The sequence below is a fragment of the Fusarium subglutinans genome (genome assembly GCF_013396075.1).
Source record: "Fusarium subglutinans strain NRRL 66333 chromosome Unknown NRRL66333_c0000120, whole genome shotgun sequence".
Lineage (NCBI taxonomy): Eukaryota > Fungi > Ascomycota > Sordariomycetes > Hypocreales > Nectriaceae > Fusarium > Fusarium subglutinans.
The window spans coordinates 1-20,960 of record NW_023502183.1 but is presented as its reverse complement, the minus strand read 5'-3'; the positions used below and the strand labels follow the sequence as shown (position 1 = coordinate 20,960).

Genomic DNA, 20,960 nt, shown 5'->3' with positions numbered 1-20,960 from the left:
TCAGACGATGGAGCAATTATAATTAACATCAGAATCAAGCAAATATCCGCCCTGTTCCAAGTCATGCAGAAACATGCCTTATTGCTGTGTCGCTGTGCTTCCTCAGGGGCTCCAAGGGGCGATATACCCAGACAACGGGCCGGAAATACCAAAAGGGGGGTGTACGGGGTCGGGTGAATGCTAAGGGCGCAACGTTTTTCAGTTCAGCACTGATGAACAGCCCCAGACGGGGAGGCAACGCAAATTAGATAAGTTCATTATCGTCGTGCAGCTCGTATCAAAAAGAAAAAGGAGTCAAAACAGGAAGCTTTGCAAGCGGCATACAAGGTCAGGCCTCAAAAACTTGCGCTCCCTGCCAGCATTCAGGAAATCTGTTCCTTACTGGCGATTTCTGTCGGAAGCTCGATCACCGTGGATGTTCTCTTCATCGCCATTGGTTAAAAGATTGTATTGATAGGCCTGGTAATTGCCTCGGGCGAGAGTGTCGTCAGAATCGGGGGGGGATGCGTAGCCGTGTTGGAATCTTGGACGGTAGGCCACTGCTGGTTGCGTGGTCAGAACACCTTCATCAGTGACCAGATCAGCAACGCCATGCTCTGGAACTTCTCCGTTGGGATACTGGCGCAAGTGATGGAGGCTAGCTTGGTCAACGGAAGCCAATGTGTGCTGCTGGTATTGGTTCATAGAGCGGCCGATCCTAGTGTTCGACCCAGTCTCGGCAGAAGACCAGTAGGGCTGGTGGATTTGTGAACGCGGAGCATCAGACAACGGGCGCTCTTCTGCCATGGAATGATGCAGTGAGTTATCTACTCCGCCCATTCTAAGTTGAGAATGACGTTCTTCCGGGACTGGATACGAGTAGACCGCTCCTGAAGCCTGAAAAGGAGGAGTCCCGTGAGAGGGATAATTGAGGGGCGCGGGCGTGAGTTGAGTATTGACTGTCGACGCAAGGAAGTGGTGGTGGTTGTCTGGGCTGTGTTGGGCAGCATAGCCTGCGGTGCCATGCATCTGATCCGCTCTGGCCACCATTGGCATAGCGGCGGTATGGATCGAGAGATTTCTATCAGTCAGTACGAATCCATTCGGGTCATAGTAGTGATCGCCACCATAAGACTGTTGGTAGTAAGGAGCGTTATCGCAGGAACCTCGGTGACCGGTCATCGGCGCCTGCATATGACGATTAATACTGGAATAGCTCATTGAAGGTGCTGTTGGGTTCTGACTGTCATAGTACCCAAGACTGGGTTGTCGATCAGTGTCTGGCCGGATGCCAGAGTTCGCGAGGGGAGACCGAGAGCCGAATGAGTAGGGAGCAGTCCGGTTGGAGATATCGTCGGTATACGATCTGGAGTGGTGAACAGGTCGAGATCCGTTGAAAGCAGCAGGAGGCGTGGGCGACGAGGAAGATTGCTGGCTAGAATGCTCACTCGCAGATCCCTCTTCTTGAACTGGTTCGAGGGGAGAAGATTCCTTGACAAATGGGAGGGGGGATGGAGCTGCCTCCCCAGCCATCAACGACGAACGGCCGGATTGAGTGTTGGCCGATGTCTGATGGACCTGAGCAGGCTGGTCCGTGAAAGCATCAACAACCTCTGGGAGGAACTCGACAGGAGGAACTTCTCTGAGATCCCCGTGGTCGATCTCTTGGCAAAGACGTTCGATGACATCGAGGATCTCATCGTGCGTCTTGCCTTCGCCAAGGCTCTGCGTGATCCAGTGAGGGATGGGATCCCGACTGTTTGTGTCCGCCAGGCGCTTAACCTCACGTCTTCGAATCGAGAATGTCCAGGATCGGATTGTTATGCCCTCCTGATTAGTTCTGCTGGCATTCTCCAGACCTCGGCTCCAGAAGATCATTCGGATGATCTGCTCGTACACCAACTTGATCTGAGTGTAGCTGAATCTGATACCAGTTCGGTAGCGAATCCTCTGATAGTGCTTGCGACACATGCAAACCCAGACACGCTCTGGGATGCGACGAGTGCAGACCTTGTTGCGGCCAAAGAGATGAGAGATGACCTTGCGAGGTACGGAATCAGTGTTGCATTCGGAAACTGCCATACAAATGTCACCACCCTTGAGGGGAGCGTTGATGGCCACGTTTTGCAATCTAGGCAATGATGCAAGCACACGATCATTTGGGTTAGCATGGGACACTGCCTGTCCAGATGCACCTAATTTTATTAGTTGACATCAAAAGAGAGTACTGAGAAGGGAAAGATTACCTGGAAGATGCCCGTCGGACTGCATCCTCACAGTCCCCGGGGGCTGGAAGGGCGATTTTGTTGATGCACTACTAGGTGCAGGGGAGCTCTCTCCCGTATTGATCCAGGGATACTTCTCGATGCCGAGACGGTCGTGAGACGAGTTGATCTGTGGTGACAGTTGTGTTGGAGGGTGAAGCTGTCGGGACGTAAATTGTGGCAGAGAAGTTGGTGCTTGAGGAAAAGAAGGACTAGAGCCCTGGGCGGGGTTTGGTGCAGAGATGGTTCGCTTATGAACGCGATCTAACGAGTTCAGAAACTGATCTTTTGGCTTCAAATAGCTGAGCAAAAGGAACAGAGTCAGTATATTCCTGGTGGGAAATTTATAGGTTGAAAGTGACAATAGACAACAAGGGGAATGTGCGAGGACATAAGGAGTGAAAGGTGGACGGGGGAGCTAGAAGAATGCAAGCATTTTTCAGGCTGCCGGGAGGAGAGCTATAAACACGCAGTGTGATTCACCGGCTCGAGGCCAAGTTGGTAGTGGGACAATGCTGCTTTCGAGGGCCAAGTTCCTCCCGCTTAACGGACCAGCTTTTATGACTAAACATAATCCATCCGAGATGCGTCTGCAGCAGGCAATCGTTTTTCTCCTGACAATAGGAACATTGTCTGTCATTCACGAACTGCTAGAGATGCATCCCTGAGGCTTTCAGATAGTTCGATACTGCTGCCCCCCCTTCTTTTCTTTTCGGGGGTCGTGTGAATGCAAACGATACGTAGGCATGGTTTGGACAATTGACAAGGGGCAAACAATGAACGAACTTCGATTCATGCTGACACTCATCTTCTTCTGCATAGGAACAAAGAGACATTGACTTACGTTTGATCTTCTGACAAGTGGTAGTGCTTTCTTCTCATCATCCTCGCCTCTAGAATCGTGTCAGATGGGCTACCCGCGTACAACGACCCAGCACCATTGGTACGCTGACGGGCATGCGACTTCACAGACAAACCGACTGTTACCGGAGGGAGAGGCGCTGTTATCCTTGGAAGTCGCTCCAATTTTGCTTCCAGGTCAGCGATCCCAGAGCCTACCGTATTGCTCCCGTTGATGGTAGATACCGATGAGAATCTGGAATGGCCAGCAGAGAAGGTCGATGAGCAACAAGATGAGAAACTGCTGCGGCTATCTGATATCTTATGGCTCTCTGAAGCTGGCGACGTATTGTATTCCGTCCAGAGACTTGATCTTGATTCGCTTTAGTATGCGTACTCCTGCGATTGGCCGCCAGTGTGCAGTATTCCATTCAGAACAGCAGTACTGACATTTTAGCAGGACCATAACTCACCTTCTCATATGCTGGGAAGCACGGCGCTCGCTGTGGTTACTAGTCTTGTTAGTCAAGCTAGATCGTCGACCACCGGCCGGAATATACACCAGCGTGGAAGAAAGGGGGTACCTTTTCGGCGCCCAAGCATCTTGATGGACTTCTGGAGTGGAAGGCATTCTACTTGAAGCAATGTCAACCTCAAGCTTGTCATGCCCGTACCGGGTTGTGGTTTTGAGTTTTCTTACCGGACTGGTAGCGCATATGATCCTGCGGAACCAGGAAGACTTATACTGGCTGATGTATCCATTGATACTTGTCTGGAGTGGTAATTAGATGCATTCTGACGTCTCGCAGCTTCCTGCTGCTCCTCCCAAGTCACTGGCGTGAAAGGGGACCGTGAGGCGTTCTTGGGGCCAATATCCCTTGGCAGAGAGTAGCCACCAGCATCCCAAGGCGTACGAGTTCGACTATCGGATCGCACACTAGGTGTTCTAGACTGAGTGTAGTCGGGTGACGGAGTTGACAGTGACAATGACGGGCCTCTCTGTTCCTTCTGCTCATTTAAAAGTTGTGGGCTTTCTCGACTATCTCTCGCTTCCGTGTCAAGTTCGCTGAACTGGTTTAGAATTGACTCAATCTTCATGATTGAGGTCTGTGTAGAGACTTGTCCAAACAGAAGCCGTATTAGAATGATTTGAGAGATTATGGAACTGTTAGAATGTGCAATTGGCGCCCCTTGGTTCGTGAAAAGACGGATGATGGGCGTGTGTATTTTGCTTGATTACAGCATCGGAATTCGAAGTCGTCTTTCTGGTAATGGGAGGGGCTCAGGGGATCACAATCTCATGATAACCGCCACAGGGTACTAGAAACAGGATCAACCTCGTTCCGGAATGATTATCGATTATAATGCGAAGACACTCCACGGATGGGTGAAGGAACAAAGTAAAGAGGATGAAAAACGAAGTGATTGGAGAGACAATTCGTTTAACTGTCAGGGGGACGGCTGTTTCTTGTACGTCTTCCAGAAGACTGGGGTCTAGGTTCGGTGCAGAATAACATGAAACTTGGCAGACGGATGCTATTTGTTTTTTTCACGCATAGCGAAGGGGTGAGAAGAGTGACAGGAGTGTCAGATAGATCGAGTCTGACCCGCTGAACCGAAGATTTCAGGTTGCCGATCTTGTCAAGGACCAGGATCAATTATTGTTCTATCGCTGTCAAAAAAAGGGTCCTCTCAGCTTCAGATCATCGGAGCCGCTTTATTCAAAGGTCCAGGCTCCAATTAGTGACAGAGGAAGACAGGGAGGATGCTGGAAAGCGAGAGATCTGATTCAGACCCAGTGGCTATGTCAGGTCTTGGTAACATGCGACAAAGTAGGGGAATGGGAAGAGATGAGACGAATCCACTACGACAGAAAAGTATGTAGGTCGCTAAAAGCTATGACTAGATGGATAACGCATGAAGCGGCCGGTAGGGTTCTGAAGACGGTAGTCGTTTGGGGTTGGGACTGGGGTCGAGGGGTCAAGAACGGAGGGCTGAAGGGTGTGGATCAACGAGACGAGGATGGATCAAGGATCAAGGGTGCTTATGAGATGTATGGAATTAGTACCGTAGGCCAATCTGGCCAGGATTGATTGAAGTGCTGAGCGAAGCAGTCCGTAGTGGAAATTCTAGGAAATGGTGATGGCCAGAAGAGAGAAACCAAAGCGTGTACTTGCAGCGGGAACCAGCATCATCATTGTAATTATGCTAGGCTATGAGTGCGGCAGTCGGTCCTAGCCCGGTGGCACAGGCACGATGCTGCATGCGTTAGGATAATGACTAAAGGGATGCGTCCTTCCACTAGATATTTTCGAGCTGCTCCAAAGTCAACAACGAGCATTCAGGTAACTAGCCGTCAAGTCAAGTCCAGTCAAGTCATAGGTCGTGGTGCTAAGCTAGCAGACTTGTGAGACGAGGACGGGGGGCCATCCTAGCATTGTGGCGCCAAGGAAGCCTGCACTGAAGAATTCGAGAAGCAGACAAAGCAAAGCCTGTCCATTGTTTTGCCGGCAGTTTCGAGCAACGGTTCGCCCTTGCTGGTTAGCATAACGGGTTGGTGTAGATCATGGCGTTGAGAGCCCCGTCCGAACCTATGATCTCCACAAGGGGATAAATTGTCCGTACCAGGGTCAAGGAATTCCAATGCTGAGAGATCCAGGCCAGCAGCCAGGGTATCCGTACTTCAGGATAGTCGGTCCAACCTCCAGACGAACATTGAAATGCGCATCTGGATGGATAATTCATCCCGCGACAGTAGCCGTGCCCCTTTTTAAAACCGTCCTTACTCGGTGAGGGTCGCCGAGAGGCGCAGCGGCATGTTACCTGCAAGTTAACACATACTCCATTGCGAGAAAACTTCCTTCAGGGGTTTCGGCCGCCTAATAAGCTTCCTGAACATGGTTGTGTCACAAACCTAGACAGTCTGGGGTGTCACTCATGCTGGCAGAATGAGAATTGGCAGGTATGAGACCGTTGCGGCAGCATTGGAGCAGCTGAGCCTGGGACGCGCACAAGCATATGATTAGTACGCATGTCTCAAACCGGGAGATGCCGAGGCCAGGCCAGACCAGGCCAGTCACTGGGACAGAATGAGTGAGAAAAGATCTAAGTTACTATTCTAGGTGGCCTCTTACAGCATAACGTGCAAGTTCATCTTGCTTGGGCAAGCAAGATAAGACGAAAAGAAGACAGGGACGATACTCCGCATGGCCGCCGCCACAGGCACTCGGCCATCATGTTGACGTCGTCCCGTCGGCTGCCGTGCCCATGTCCATTGATACTGAGAGGTTCGTTCCTCAAATCAAGTTGCGGGTATTGCTCCGGGACTGTGCCGTCGAGAAGGCAGGGTCTCCGAGGATACAGCTGGCAACTGTTAATCGAGAGGTGAGTTGGCAGAGGATGTTGAGGCGATCACTAAAGTAGTTGTTGTTTGGGCTTATGAGTTAATAGATGTTGCGCATAAGGCGGCTACGTAGAGCTGTGCCCAGATGAGGCGAACTGGATGATGCTGGCTAGTATGTATGTGCCCAGTGATCCCGGATCGATCGCGTTACATTGGTCGATGCATTGTTAGTCGACGACCCAGTTGTTGTTGTTATTGTTGTTGTTGAAATTAGGGTGCGCTCCCAACATTTGTCTCTTGGTTTGCTAGGTATTCCATGTTGAGAGGTACCTACCTATGTATGCAACTTGCTGGGCGGGCCAAGCACATGTGTGTGTTGATTGGGCACATGCAAGAAACACAAACGGCGTGGTGTTCTTCACTGTGGGCCCCCCAGATGGTGTTGAATACATAAGGTACTTAGGTATGTACGGATACATACCTGCCTACTGCTGTACCTAAAAGGTAAGCTAATAAGGTACCCAGAACCCTGAAGTTTTAGCCTCAATCTGGACTGATTGCCTGCATTGCCAGCGGAGAGAGACGAGAGCTAGAGAGTTAAGAATAGGTAGGTATGTATGTACCTAGACTAAGGTAGCCAGGGGGTCGCAAGCTGTTCCAAGTCGGGATAGCATGCCCCACGCCATCTGCTCGCGACGTCGCAGCACGATAGAGATACAGACGTAGGCCCAGAAAATCGTGGATGGGAAGGGGTTCTGCTCACGGAAGAGGCTCAATCATCAATGGTCGAGCCACCAACCAGGAGCAAGGCTAAGCAGTTTCAGCTTTCAGCCGAGTCCGTGGGAAGCTAACTATAGGTACCAAGAGGGAAATTGTATGCGCAGGCTTGAGCTGATTTAGCCGTTGCGATGGAGGACAGCCGGCAACCAGGGTAAATTGCTTGCAGGTGCTGTGTCGTCTCTTCGGTCCGGCTTCGAATTACCTATCTACCATTCTATTGTTAGATGGATGTAAGCGTGGTCAAGTCTTGGCATGTTTGTAGGAGGGAGTGGATGAATGCAGCTAAAGATCTTTGGTTCCTGCAGCAGGACGACCTTGTCTTCCGACGTGAAATGAACACGATAGCGCAATAATACTCTAACTTTCACTATCCGTAATGTCTATTCGGTAGTAGGTAGGTAGGCACATTAAGGTACCTGTCAAGGTTGGTAGTTGGGTACTAACGTAGCTGTTGTGGTTACACTCAAATTACTAACCCAGACACGACCAGATGACGAAGTTCCCGTCCGATTAGCCAATATCAAAGAAAGGGTCGTCCCACTTCAATCAAAAGCTTTCTCCAAGTGAACACTCAGCCAGAACAACTAGCATCTGAATAAAAAACTGTAAAAAGCATCATGAATCAGAAGCTAAGCTAAGGCACTTGTTACTTAGGTAATCTGGAAAGGCTCTTGCTCGAGGAGCTTGTGCTAGGATGGGGCAATTGTCTAGTTAAATTGGTTGATCTCCAGAATCTCCATCTCTAATTATCTCTCCCTCCACCTCCATCACACCATCAATCCACGACCAGTTCCCCAGATGTTTCCAGCTATTCCATTCTTGAAATGGCGCAACCGCGTCAATTTGCTAGCGTGCAGCCACACCGAGCGGGCTGCTAGCACGGACAGGTGCTGATACACGCTTCGACTCATTATAGATCCGCGCTGGTTCAGCTCCAACATTTCGTCTCATGTGTCAATTCGAATCTCGGTGGTTTTCAGCGTCAGGGGGTTGATTCATCTTCTAATAGACTATCCGTACATACACTCGCATCAGGCCACCAACTTCTCAAACACAGACACCCCCTTCTCCCCTGGTACATGTGTACATACTTACTCACTCACTGCATCGCGGAGAAACGGCTTTAAATAGACTAAACCGGGAGTTTGTTAGAGCCGGGACGAAGAGACGAAACGCCGCCAGAAGCGCGGTAGACTACGACTAGAATTCGTGGCTGCGGCGCTGGGTTTGACCTAACCCTCCAAATGCCCATCCCATCCACGGTCCAAGTTCAATTGGATCCTTCGCGGGGCTCGCCCACCGCGGCTACGCTGCCCGTAAAGCCCTGGCTGAAGTCACCTCCTCTCACCCAGTTTGAATGAGGTGAGCTGCATTGACAGTAGCAGGTCCATCTTCGAAACGTCTCTGACACCTCTCGGAAAGTCGATCCGATGAGGAATCCTACATGCGAAGGAGACAGGGTTAATCAGCCAAGGTCAACATCCAGCCACTCAACACCCTTGTTACGCTGTGCCCGCATATGGTTCAACGTCCCGGCAAAGCATATCATGGCGTTGAACTTTGTTAGTTGCAGAACGGCCTACAAAGAAGCCATGCTCATCTTGCTACGTAAGTATGTATGTATGTACTCTATCTTCCGTCATGGTAGGGGTTGGTTGACAGCTGACATCTTTTGTCTCTTTTCTTTTCTTCTCTTCTTTGTCTTCCGATGCAGATCCCCCAATGCCCCGCCTCCTCTGGGAAACACCCTAACTCATCTTTTAAAAAAAAAAAAAAAAAAAGTACCTACTCCAGTATCTCATCCACAGGTCTGATGTCGTACATTCACACACCGGCAGTTTTAAATCCTGGAGTCCAAAAGTTTCCTACGTTTCTACATCAACGGACCGAAGTCCAAGTAGCGCGTTCTGTCTATAAATACAGTCCCGAAAATTACTATGAGCAGGGAATATACCTGACACTATTGGCTCCAATTGAGTTTCCAAGCAGTGAAGCAACTAAGTAGGTAGGGTTTCGCTCTTTTTGGTTTCGCCTGTAAGTAGGTGCCTTGATCACAAACATATTTGTCCAAGTATTAAATTCTGCCTCAATGCATATAACCTACAATACCTTGCTTGAACTTAGATATTGTTTGTGAACGGTGACATGACAGAAAAATGGAACTCAAGACCAGGCCCCAAACAGCGAAATGCTATTTGCCCATCGTGATATGACCTGACACTAATGCAGGTCCTTCCATCCACCGTCCTGGGCGCTGCCGGCTCCTTGCCCCGGGCTCGACTGCATCAAACAAAATAATCTCTACCTTAGTTAGGTAGCCCTGGGCCTGGGATCCATCATCCAACGTGATGTGGGCACGACGCTAACTAAGGATCTGCAGGCAACTGAAGAGGTTGTTTCAGGTTGGGCACTGGAAGGTAAGAACACCGAAGCTTTTGAGGCACATATCCTCCAAAATAGCATCCGTGCCGCTCTTAGACACGCACGATGCAGCTTGAGACATGAACAGATATTCACTAATAGTTAGGTGGATTTCATGTCCAAGCGTGGCTGGTCGAGAGGCATCGCATCATAGCAGCAATGGCTTGAATATCACGAATCCTGACTTTCGACCTCGGCAGCAAGAATCACAAAAAAAAAAAAAAAAAAAAAAAAAAAACCCCGAACCTAAATAAGTCTCTCCAGTATTAGCCTTTCGCTGCTGGCCTTTGTTGTAAAGGTTTTCGCATCTTCATTGTATTTTAGGTTTAGTACGTCTACATGGTTCGCAGGAACCCTGACCCTGGGAAATGTGTTTCATACTGGGGTTGCTGGCCTCTACGCACTATTACACAGTAAACCATTTCAAGATCCGGGCGACTACGGAACAGTATCAAGCTCACGCCTCTAGATCGACAAGTGTCCTCAGACGACATGTCGCGGAAGAGAATACAGTCGACAGATGCAAATTGCTACCATGTCTCGTAGTCTTGATCCGTGGTCTTGCGCCTCACGGATTCCTCAGAGGCCGTAAAGGGGAGTGTATCATCTGTAACGTAGATCAACTCATTACCACAGAACGCCGCCCAGCAATTGATAAACCGCCGGGCTATCAGTGAACAATCAATAGTACAAAGAATCGAGGCCAGATGGTCCTTCACCCTACTGCATGCCACCTGATCCATGACATACATGCCAAATCCAAGAAGTCACCAGAGGCCCAGAGGAAACTTCTCAGGGCTTCTGATGATCAGCCGTCCCTCAGCTAAGTTTGTTTTGACATTAACTTCCAGGGATAAAGCTCGTTCAAAACCCACTTGCTAATCATCAAAACGAAGATCGGCACATGTGGAAACCCCCCAAGATCGATCAGTTACAAGCAACCTCACGCCTGGTCCATCACCTGCACCTGAACTTCGGTGAGCGCATTTCAGCAGACAGGGTTTGCACGGCGGTATAAACGCTAGCATTCCAAATTGAAGCAGAAGTAGGGGGGGCTGAGCATCCAAGAAACAGCTCTAGCCCCTCGAGATGGGTGGTTGATCCAAGCTTCACACTTCGTGGGCTGCATATGTGCGGTTCCAGCGGCTTCCTGTAGGTAAATAGTTCCACGAAAGCTCAGCTCGTCCATTGGAAAGGGGCAAATGTGCTCGCCCTCGTTAGTTTCGGTCGTATTTCTTAGTTTTCTGGACAATGAAGAGTCACCCCTTCTCATGGGATCGTTTTGCCCCCTCCCCTTGCCTTCCCCCCTTCCGACTCTTGGACAACATTGCAGTAGGGTTACTCTGGAGAGGTTCTATAAGAAGATACATTGAGACAGTTACTGCTTTGATGTCTTTGGGGGCGGAATGCCACAATGTCGATGTGTCTGTCGGCAAAGTTTGGGTCTCTTATCACTCACCACTTGCGTCGTCAGCGTCGTGCGGCCAGTTTTTGTCCGCAAAGCAATGCTAAAGCCAAGCAACCTACCTCTTCAGCTTTGCTAACTTTGCTAGTCTGGCAATAACGGGTCGTTAAGAGTCTGGGTCGCGTATGCATGTTAGGTAGGTAGTTACATCAAGTCATTTTCCCCTGCCACATGCCCACTCTTGTCATCCGATCCAGCTTTTCAGTGGCATGGAACTTACCTGTGGGACACTGGGGACCGTTTGTATAATGAGATGAGTCGAAGCAAATCGAGCCTTCATTCCTTCGGCAGGGACCTTAAGCAGAAATGGAGAGTATTGGTCTGGACAATAAGAAAAAGGCGAGTTCCAAAAAAGCGGGCGATTTCCATAGTGTTTCATCAGAGTATCGATTCGTCTTTGTTTGTTTCAAGAGCGTCGGCACCATAACCAGGCGGGAGGAAAGCCGTTCGCCTACAAGTCCTGGTCATTAACGCATGACACATATATGCTCGATCGCTCGATATCGAGATTGAAACAATATACCTTGCTCTTATCTACCTGATCTAGTGCAGTTATATGCGTATGCTTAAAATCAACTTGTGTCCGCGACATAGCCGAACATGACCCGCTCTCTGCACCAGAAATGCAATTATAGACAAAGAAAGCGATATGATATTTTGCACACTATATATGAGTAGGTCGCTTGAGCATTGTATCTTATATTGCTCAGGAGTTCGTTATAAAATTATGCAATTGAGTAGTGGACCAATGGAGTGTCACGTATGATATATCCCCTGAGGGAGCCCAAAGCCGACTCTATAATCTCAAAGACGAATTTACCAGAAAGATATACATATACCTCCAGAAGTTTTATCCAGGCTGCTTTCGATGTGCTCCTGGTCCAATCAATGCAAACGGTCGCCCCTCATCGTGACTCTTGTCAAGAAAAGACAGATTCAATCTTGAAGTGGCAAGCCATGATAAGAACCACTTGATGCATCACCATCACGAAAATGGCGACTTCATAGCCGCAAACACCAAAATAACAAGCAAAAAACATACAACAGCAGGTATTCGCTGGTCGTCACCGACCCAACTACTAATCCGCCCCTTGCAGACTTGACTATGGGAGAGCGGACGGGATCCCGTATTCTACTGCAGGTATGGTCGTATGTGCTAACGGGGCGTGCTGGGTAGGTTCATGAACACAGAAGATTTATCTCATTCGAGAGATTGGCAATGCATACAGATTATGGTTACAAAAGAGCCGGCTGTATTATAGCAGCTCGATTCTAAGACGGCTGTTCGATCCTTGAGGTCCCTCTGTATACGTGGCCGCAATGGCAACAGGGCACATTCTTAAAACCTAACCACTTCTCAAACAACTGAGAAATGTTTCATTTCACAGGTATTCCCGCTCTCAGATATGCCCCAATCACACGCCACTGTCCAAACCTGTCCATCCAACACAATATCCCATACAGGCTGTCCCACATCAACAACACTCCCGAGGATCACCGGCATCCTCTGGCCAAGGCCCGTTAACCTACCTTCGCCTGCAAGCAGGTATCTACCCTCTTCAGATGTACCTGCCCGCGCTTTGACCAGGTACATCCGCCGGCCTGGTCGAATTTCTTCGATAATCACTTTCTTGGCCAGAGTTGTCGCTGGTGCCGAACCTTCCCAGCCCTTGACTTCAGAGAGCCATCCTTGGAGTTCAGCTGCTAAGCCACCAGCTATGTATTTGGCTCCTCGGCGTTGGGGGGAGAATGCTGCGGGTAGGCCATCTACTGCGGGATCGAGGTCAACAGGCTTGAAGCGTGGTGGCGCGTGAAAGGTTGGTTGCTGAAGAGGTTTTAACTCATTGTTGAGGTTGATAGCATCCTGGATACTCTGTGTAGACCCTTGTGAAGGCGTAAGACCACTTTCATATGTTTCTCCGGGGGATTCGTTGCCTGGGTTGCGTTGCTCTTCTGGGGTGCTAGATTCTCGCCGAGGTGAACTCGATACCCTTCGCCGTTTTGGTTCCCGCTCTTCCAATGAGGGAGAATCGGACTGCGAAGGTGTAGAGTTAGACATCTCAAGGTCGAGAGAGTCTTGAAGAACAACATCTGGTTCGTTATCTGAAATGGCTATGCTGCCACCTTGTGACGCAGTGGCATCATCAGACTCGATTTCGATTGAGTCATGAATTGAGTCATGCTTTCTAAGCTGAACTTGGGGTTCATCACTCCCTGAAAGGGTTTCTTGCGAATTGTCTCCTACATCTTCAACGTCTTCAATATCTATGCCGGTTCTTGCCTGTGTTGGCCTCGGAACAGATGACGAGGCAAATCGAGGAGTTGACTGGAAACGCGGTAACGTCGCAGGAGTTTGCGATGACTGCGTGCCACGTTTTGGCAGAAGAAACCTTTTGGGCGTAGGTGTCTGGTATTTATTAGGCCAAAACGTAATCTCTCGATTAATGAAATCTTACACTTGGAGGGGGGCTCATGGTATAGGGTGAATGCGCATGACCGCTATACAATGCAATACGCTTGCCATGGAGATATTACTTGTTCAGAATACCTTGTGGTCTCAAGTCAGTATGAGTCCTTGGCCACGCAAAATCAAAAATGATTATAACTGTGTCAATGGTGAAGTGTTGTGAAATATCGATGATAATGAAGATGTGACGTTCGCGACGAGAGAGCACCGGTAAAAGTCCGGGCCAAGGACTGCGCCATCAAACACTCTGATGAACGAACTCCAGCACTGAATGAATACCCGAGTACCTTAAGATATCTAGATCGAGATAAGGTAGTTCTTCTTATTATTATTTTTTTGAAGGGGAGAATGACGAGGATGGGCACAACAAGGCACGTCACAACATCACAAGCAATAACACGATTCCTGGCTGGCTAACTAGTTCTTGGTCCGTCTTGCTACTGGATTACCTTTACTAGAATAACACTTAATTCACACGCTGGAACTGACGTTCTTTGATATTTTGCTTGGTATATGTCAAAATTAGGCACTCCAAACTCCTGACACCCAAATGCGCATCTCTCAAGCCCCCATATCTAATACACGATACAACAGGGTCAATTAGAGTAATCGCATACCTGCGGCACTGGCCACCATTAAAAGGACGCGGCAGATCCAAGGACGAGAAGCAATGATATCCAGTGATATAGCATGTCTGATTAGCCTGCCTATGAAGCAAGTCTTTGCCACGACAATAGTAAAAGCTTAACCGTAAGCTAACTCAAATGTCGTTTCATGATTATCACTGGTTGGCTCCGTATTCTTGACTTGGTGAAGCATAATTGGGGGTAGGCATGGCCGTCCGTGCTTCTCTTCCCATTGCGGGCCACCGATGCCTGTATCATGCCAGCCCATCCAATTGTTGTACAACCGGTTTGGGGGTACCGCCCGGTAGTACCAAGTTGAACCAATATATCTTCGCTCTCGCCCCCAGCCCATAGGGCTTCCGCGGCCGCCACATTCTCCATTCTCGCCAGGGTTGAACCACTTATTGAGAAATTTACCCTTCCAGTCGCGGTCCATGAAAACCGGATGAGGAGCGTAGACCGCCTTGAGGCCGTGTAGGAGAGCGACTGTTTGTGGTGTCATCTCGGAGGCGACATGATTGCCACGAAGATTCTCAACGTGCATGATGTTCAGTAGCTTCTTCGATACTCGAGACTGAGTGACGATTGTGGTTCGCCTGGGAATATCTTGCGACTTGTGAGTTGAGTCATTGTAGCCCCAAACTTGATTGGCAATGACCCAGTTGCTGTTGATGGGGTTGAACATGGGAGAGACAGTGACAACATCAGCCTCTTCACCAACACCCCATTCGTAGTTGTCCTGACTGGGACTTGAAACAGGAGGCTTGGGCCCAATGGGGTTGATAAAAGGAAATTCAGGGGCACCCCAAATAGTATTATTGCCGTACCGTTTCTCAATGTCCTGGCGAAACTCGTCGTCATAACCTCCATGAAATGTCGGGATATACCATCGCTCGTTTCTCTCCCACATGCCTTTTCGAGGCTGCTTCTTGGCGAATTCTCCAAGCTTATCCAAGAGGTGGTAGTGATGACCAGTGAACCGGAAATCCATCTCCCAGTTCCAGACAAAATCAAACTGTGGGTAGTCTTGGCTAAATTTCTGAACAGAAAGCCACTGTGCAGTATGGACGTTCTTCGATTCGGGATCTGTCAGTTTTGGATAAAGCTTCCAAACAATGTCATCGTTCCAGAGAATTGTCATGCTGCGGAACTCAGGAGGAACGCTCTGCGAGAGGACAGTCTGGTAGACATCGTCGTCCTCAAAGATGCGGAGGTTTGTATCCTTGACTTGCACAAGCAGAAAGACTTCGTACTGGCCCCCTGTTTTAAGAGACAGTTCAGATATTAGTGAGCGAATATTCTGTTTGTCGTTTTCTGTATAGTCCTTGCCAGTATAAGATCGAAGAAGGATAGCAGTTCGAGGCTCTGAAAAATAGCCGGTTGTTGGATTCCTGGGGCTTCTTGGGTGTTTCTGTGGACTTGCGACCTGGCTGATAGCTTCAGGGTTGGTCAAGGCAGGTTGGATGCCTGGGTTCGTCGAGACAGGGGTACTCTTGGGTTCTGGCTCCAGAGGAGCATCTCGCTTTGCCATTCGTGCTAGAGCAGGCTCTTGGACTTGTTGAGGTTCCTCTGGTAGTTGTGGGCCAATGACCGTTTCGGGATACATGTTAAGGTATTCGTTGACACGCTCTCGGTTCATATCAAACCGCTGGGCATTTTTGTGGAGGCACATTCGTTGAAGGTCTCCCCAGTTGACATTATCGAAGTTAAGTGGCTGCGGTTCGCCGCCAACCTTTTTGAACTGGCGATGCAGCCCATAGGGGCCAAGTCGAGTCTCACGCTCCCAGCAGAGGTTGGGGTCCATATTCAAAGCATCGTAGCTACCAAATCGAGGTAGAGGCCATTCGCGAGGCCTGCCTTTGAATACAAGCAGATCCTCGACGGGTTCCCCAGTTGCGCCCTTGCAAGGAAAGTACTGGGCGTACCCGGCGTCTTTCCATGCGGCACTGTTGTACTTTGGGTAAGGGTCATAGCGAACCGGCTTTTCAGAGCTGTACTCCACGTCGGCATCTGCGTCAAATCTGAGATCAACGCTAAACTCCTCGGGCCGAGCCTCTTGGTTCTCCAAATTCGCCAAGGTCTTTCCATAGATGAGATTTGAATGGGGGAAGCTGGAAACATGTTAGTCCGTGTATGGATTTTGGATGTCAGCAATACTCACTTAGAAGTGACAGAATAAGCGTGTCTCCATTCTTTTCTCATATCCTTCTCATGTTGGAGCTTGCCCAGATCTCCAAAACCTCTTTCCTTTCCATCAGTCTCAAATCCGGGCTCGATATCGTTGGGGTCCTCGCCATCGGTGGGATCATGCCAGTCCTTGAGGTCCTGAGCCGTGAGCTCCCAGAGTTCTCGATGAATGGCGCCGTATTGGTCTTCGGTATCAGGCTCTCCATTTCCAGTAACGGGTGGTGGCGGCGGCGAAGCTGGGGCTTTTGAGTTGGAAGGGACCACCTGAATACTGCTGCTGGGCGCAAACAGGAGGTAGTAGGCAGCAAGCATAGCAAAGACAATTATTATCATAGATCTCGGCCGTAACTTGGCGCCGAACAAGCGGCGGCTTTGCGGATGCCATTTCTTCATGATGGTGGTAGATCTTGAAGTTGGCTGATCCGGGGAGCGACCAATTAGTTGTGTGGAAGAGAATGGAACTTGGTGTCGAAACTGAGGACGAAGAAGGTCGGACAGGATCAGAGGTACATAGCTCAATGAGCTGAGGCGCTGAGACGAGTGTATTCGGTCGGGTCGATGCAAGGGATACAATTCATTAGGAGTAGGTAGTGTCGTCTACTAGTCGTTTGAATATCTGATCGCTCGGTCGCAAAGAAGTCCCCTTGAGGCCGATTGAAGGAGTGACGCGGCTTCTCTCAAAGATAGCCAAGGAAATTGAGAGGCCGAGAAGTGCAAACACGTGTAAATAATGCACAGATAGAAAAAAAAACCAGTCGCTGCGTTTAGGAGAATGTTGCGTATGATAGAACGGAAGAAAGGGAGAAAAGGCAACCTAAGGGAGACTTCATGGAATGGGTGTGGATGAGGAGGCGTTGGATTGGATTGGGCTAACGATAAGGTAGCCCGTGTACTGTGACAGAACTAAGGTTTCGATTTAGGGGTTAAGCATAGCATAGAAGTGGCGCAACGTTAGTGTACCTACACGCTACGGTAAGGTAGCATGAGGTAATATTGTCAGCCATTTATATGGAAGTTATCAGATTGGCAATACTAGCAGATTATTAGAAGTGAATTCAAGACATTCAATATTCAACGGAGTAAGAAGATTTTGTCTGGTATTTTCATCTGCTCCTACGAGACTCACCCCCCTGATTGAAGTTCCTAAATCCCTGACAGGCAATCGATCTTCATTTAGGTACACGTGGCTTTGCCTATCATTGATTGTTCAACCCTTATTTGAGATTTTATTAAGTCCATGAGAACCAAGTCCAATATTCCTTACCGTGACTACCTACATAATCAAGATTCTGTCGACTTCGACAGCCTTTGATCTATCGAATCTATTTGTCTCAACCCTTCTCGGTCATAAACCCATCATGTAGATGTAGCAAAGATTAGCTCAATCATACATTTACTAAATGGCCATCCTGTTCATCTTCAAATACCACTTGCAGGAAATTGTTCTATCAAACACGGGGGTCGAGGCCCCTACATCCACTCAAGTCACTTTGCTCGTGCCATGGGCTACTCGTCCTTACCACCTATAACTCTTCCCCGTAAAAGCACCGTTAAAAAAGTTACAGGTAATAGACCTAAACATCGCTCCGCTGACTCCAAACTCCTGGCTGAATATGGCAGTGTGGCCAGCATTGTGACATGCTCTTGAAAAGAAATAGTCTAAAGCTGTAGCAAGACATCATATACGTGATATCTTGCGTCCCTCCCCCAGGTCACCAAGTTAGTGTATAGTGTATACATGATGGTGGGTGCTGGCAATGATTCCGGGCTTGTTTTCTGGTGTAGTGGGATATTGTTTATGGACAGCTACCACACAAGAGGTTTTTGCTGATTCAACATTGCTCGGCTCTAAATCTTGTAATTTGAGCCCATGAAATACAAGATGGCGCCTTCTGAGGACACAAATGCGATGTGGTATCCCATCAAACAGATCCACTTCAAGGACCAAATGCTACCAGACTCTACTTCCAGTATTCGAGATGATGAACTTTAAAATGTGCTTCAATTATGAGTGAGCTCCTACTGAGAATCACTATAATGAATGCTATGATGCTGAAGCCTGTAATGCTTCATCTCTCCAACACCTCGTCCATACTCCAGACTTTTTCCTGAATGGCACGATGAACAGGAGACAGGATTCCACCAATACCGACGCTTTTGTTTTCAAGAAGAAGAGGGGTGGAAGGCTGTATGATGTTGTACAGAGCGCACAAAGTGCAGGGTACTCTAAAAAAGGGGGTATAATAACAATAAAAAAGAATGCTAGCCAACTCCCAGCATCAACAATCAAATCAGAGTATGTTGCGTTCTTTGCGCACAAGTGATATTACAAATAAAGTAATGGTCCATGTATCATCGCTCAGGGTCGAGTTTTAATCAGGTCGTTACATCATGCCAAGTCGCGTGTTGCGCTTGTTCATTCGTGGTCGAGGACCAGAAGGTCCAGGGAGCCCGGGTGCAAGGCGGTTCCCGGGGGGCGGCATGCCATACGGAGGTCGTGGAAGTCCCATACCTGGCCCTGGGCCCATGCCTGGTCCCATACGCTGGGCTGGATGGCCCGGAAGACCCATCATCGGAGGTCGTGAGCCGGACGGTGATCGCCCCGCAGGCGCCTTCATAGGAGGGTGAGGCTGTTGTACTCGGCGCCAGGCATCCCTTTCGCAGTATGATTTGCCGTCAACCTCAAAGTAACCATCAGAAAGAGATCGGCCACAGTCGAGACACCGGAAACATCCGATATGATATTTAATGGAAAATTCATCTTCCAAGTATTGCCCTTCAATCCCCTTCTCACAGCTTCCACAGAGACTGCCATTGAGTTTGTGATAATGGTGCTCGCAATATGGCTTGTCGTTGAGAACATAGAACTCAGCGGATGTAAATGGCTCGGAACATGTCGTGCAGACGAAGCAAGCCTTGTGGTACTTGCCAGTTAATCTTCCATCTGCAGATGAGATGCTTTTGCCTGTGATAGCTAGGCCGCAAGCTTTGCAATTTCCTCGAGATCGCACGGGATCCTGGGATCCCTTTCGAACGGGAGGCGCAGTAGGTGGAGGAAGTGTATGTGCACGCATCAATTCTGGGGCCTTGTCGTAATGAATGTGATCCTGAGGCGAAGTTGCGTAAAGCGGTCTCGGTTGTGAATCGCTTCGCTGAAGAGGCATTTCGATTCGGCGTTCGTCTTTAGTGGCAGAGCTGGGTCGTTCACCTCTGGGGGATAGTTCGAGAGGCGATTCTGCAAGAGGCGATCTTGTACGTGAAGGGGCCCGCAAAGGGGTTCCAGCTCGAGGATCCTTGGTCCCCAAAGCCTCCATTGAGCTCTCGAGATCCTCCATCAGGCCATCCATAGCCGAGAGATCGGACGGATCACGCCGGGGAAGAGATTTTGACTGACTAGTTTGAGAACTGCCGTGGCTCTGGTGGCTGAAAGTGGAAAATCCAGAGGACGTCGAGTCTGACGGTGTGTGATAGGGGTTGTTCACACCGAATTCGGCAGCGAGATCGACGGACCCTGAATATTTGCTAGTTCTTGACGGATGCAGGAGACTCTTGCGCGGCGGCGGGGCTCGCGAAGTATCAGGTCCCATGGAAGGCTTGGATGCATGGCCAAGGCCACCAGCTGCCTTGCGCTCAGGCTTGGTACCCGGTGCAGAAGGAGTTCGTAAGGGGGGTTCCGATCGAACACCCAGCTTGGGAAATGTGTCGGAGCGGTTCATCATTCCCAAAGGCTGAGGCTGAAGTCTCGCTTCAGCTGTCGAAGGACGACCAAACCCTTCGTAATCATCTCTTGTCGGTCTTTGAGGGGGAGCGGATGGATCATTGCTGCTGTTATCTGTGGGTGAGGCAGATCTGCGAGAATTAAAGTAATCCTTTGGCGATGCACTCAAGAAGTCATCTGACTTATCGCCGCCCTCAGTTATTTCTTTGGGAAAAGACGGTGACAGCGCTGAGGGACTACGAATAGTATCAAACGGTCCTGGGGCGATCGTATCCATTCTCTTGAACAAGGTCGTGTTAACTCCTCCGTTGGGGCTGATAGAACGAGGCTGGAAGTCCGGCCCATGCTTCTTCTCTCCAAAGCCTCCATAAGCCCCAGGACGATCGACTGGGCGCGGGGATGGTAGAATCAGGTCATCCTCATGTGGTGTTGGGGCGTCATCAAAGAAGCATTCCATTTCGTTAATTGGTGATGTGCTGCGCGGCTCACTATTCGGTGTCAATTGTCCCTGGCGCAGAAACGGATGGTCTACTGTGTTGTTAGCTGGGCTTATGTGCGTTAAAGAATTGCAACTTACTGGCTGCATTGACATCTAATGATGAAGGTATGCGCCCTGGTTTCTCAGGAGACGCTGGACTATATGGTGTATACGCCTCATATCGTTCTGGTGGAGGGGAAACTTTGTGACGATTAGTTCGTTTCACTGGTTCAAAGAAACACTCATGATATTTTCTTACGTTCAGGCGCTGCTGGTGCACAAACATGGTCCCCCATCATAGAAATTTCCACCTCCCGATTACACGATGAGCATTTGATAGTCGGGAGGAACACGGATTCTCGCGGGATCGCCATGATGGCGGTGTGAGCTGA

At 49.3% G+C, this 20,960-nt stretch overlaps 4 protein-coding genes across 4 annotated transcripts; all 4 read right to left on the bottom strand.

The window, feature by feature from the left end:
* Positions 1 to 378: 378 nt before the first annotated feature.
* On the bottom strand, positions 379 to 4,181 carry FSUBG_8613 (uncharacterized protein; the record flags this gene model as incomplete). Its single annotated transcript, XM_036687039.1, has 4 exons — positions 379 to 2,174; positions 2,226 to 2,575; positions 3,088 to 3,339; positions 3,784 to 4,181. 4 exons carry the CDS (start codon positions 4,179 to 4,181, stop codon positions 379 to 381), a joined length of 2,796 nt encoding a protein of 931 aa, XP_036535884.1.
* Positions 4,182 to 12,438: 8,257 nt separating this feature from the next.
* Positions 12,439 to 13,566, bottom strand: FSUBG_8612 (uncharacterized protein; the record flags this gene model as incomplete). The annotated part of the gene is made up of 3 exons (XM_036687038.1): positions 12,439 to 12,457; positions 12,514 to 13,499; positions 13,549 to 13,566. 3 exons carry the CDS (start codon positions 13,564 to 13,566, stop codon positions 12,439 to 12,441), a joined length of 1,023 nt encoding a protein of 340 aa, XP_036535883.1.
* A 737-nt stretch (positions 13,567 to 14,303) lies between these two features.
* Positions 14,304 to 16,765, bottom strand: FSUBG_8611 (major facilitator superfamily transporter; the record flags this gene model as incomplete). The annotated part of the gene is made up of 2 exons (XM_036687037.1): positions 14,304 to 16,296; positions 16,347 to 16,765. 2 exons carry the CDS (start codon positions 16,763 to 16,765, stop codon positions 14,304 to 14,306), a joined length of 2,412 nt encoding a protein of 803 aa, XP_036535882.1.
* Positions 16,766 to 18,756: 1,991 nt separating this feature from the next.
* On the bottom strand, positions 18,757 to 20,942 carry FSUBG_8610 (paxillin 1; the record flags this gene model as incomplete). Its single annotated transcript, XM_036687036.1, has 3 exons — positions 18,757 to 20,618; positions 20,668 to 20,769; positions 20,828 to 20,942. The coding sequence occupies 3 exons, from the start codon at positions 20,940 to 20,942 to the stop codon at positions 18,757 to 18,759; spliced, it is 2,079 nt and encodes a 692-aa protein (XP_036535881.1).
* Between the last annotated feature and the right edge of the window lie 18 nt (positions 20,943 to 20,960).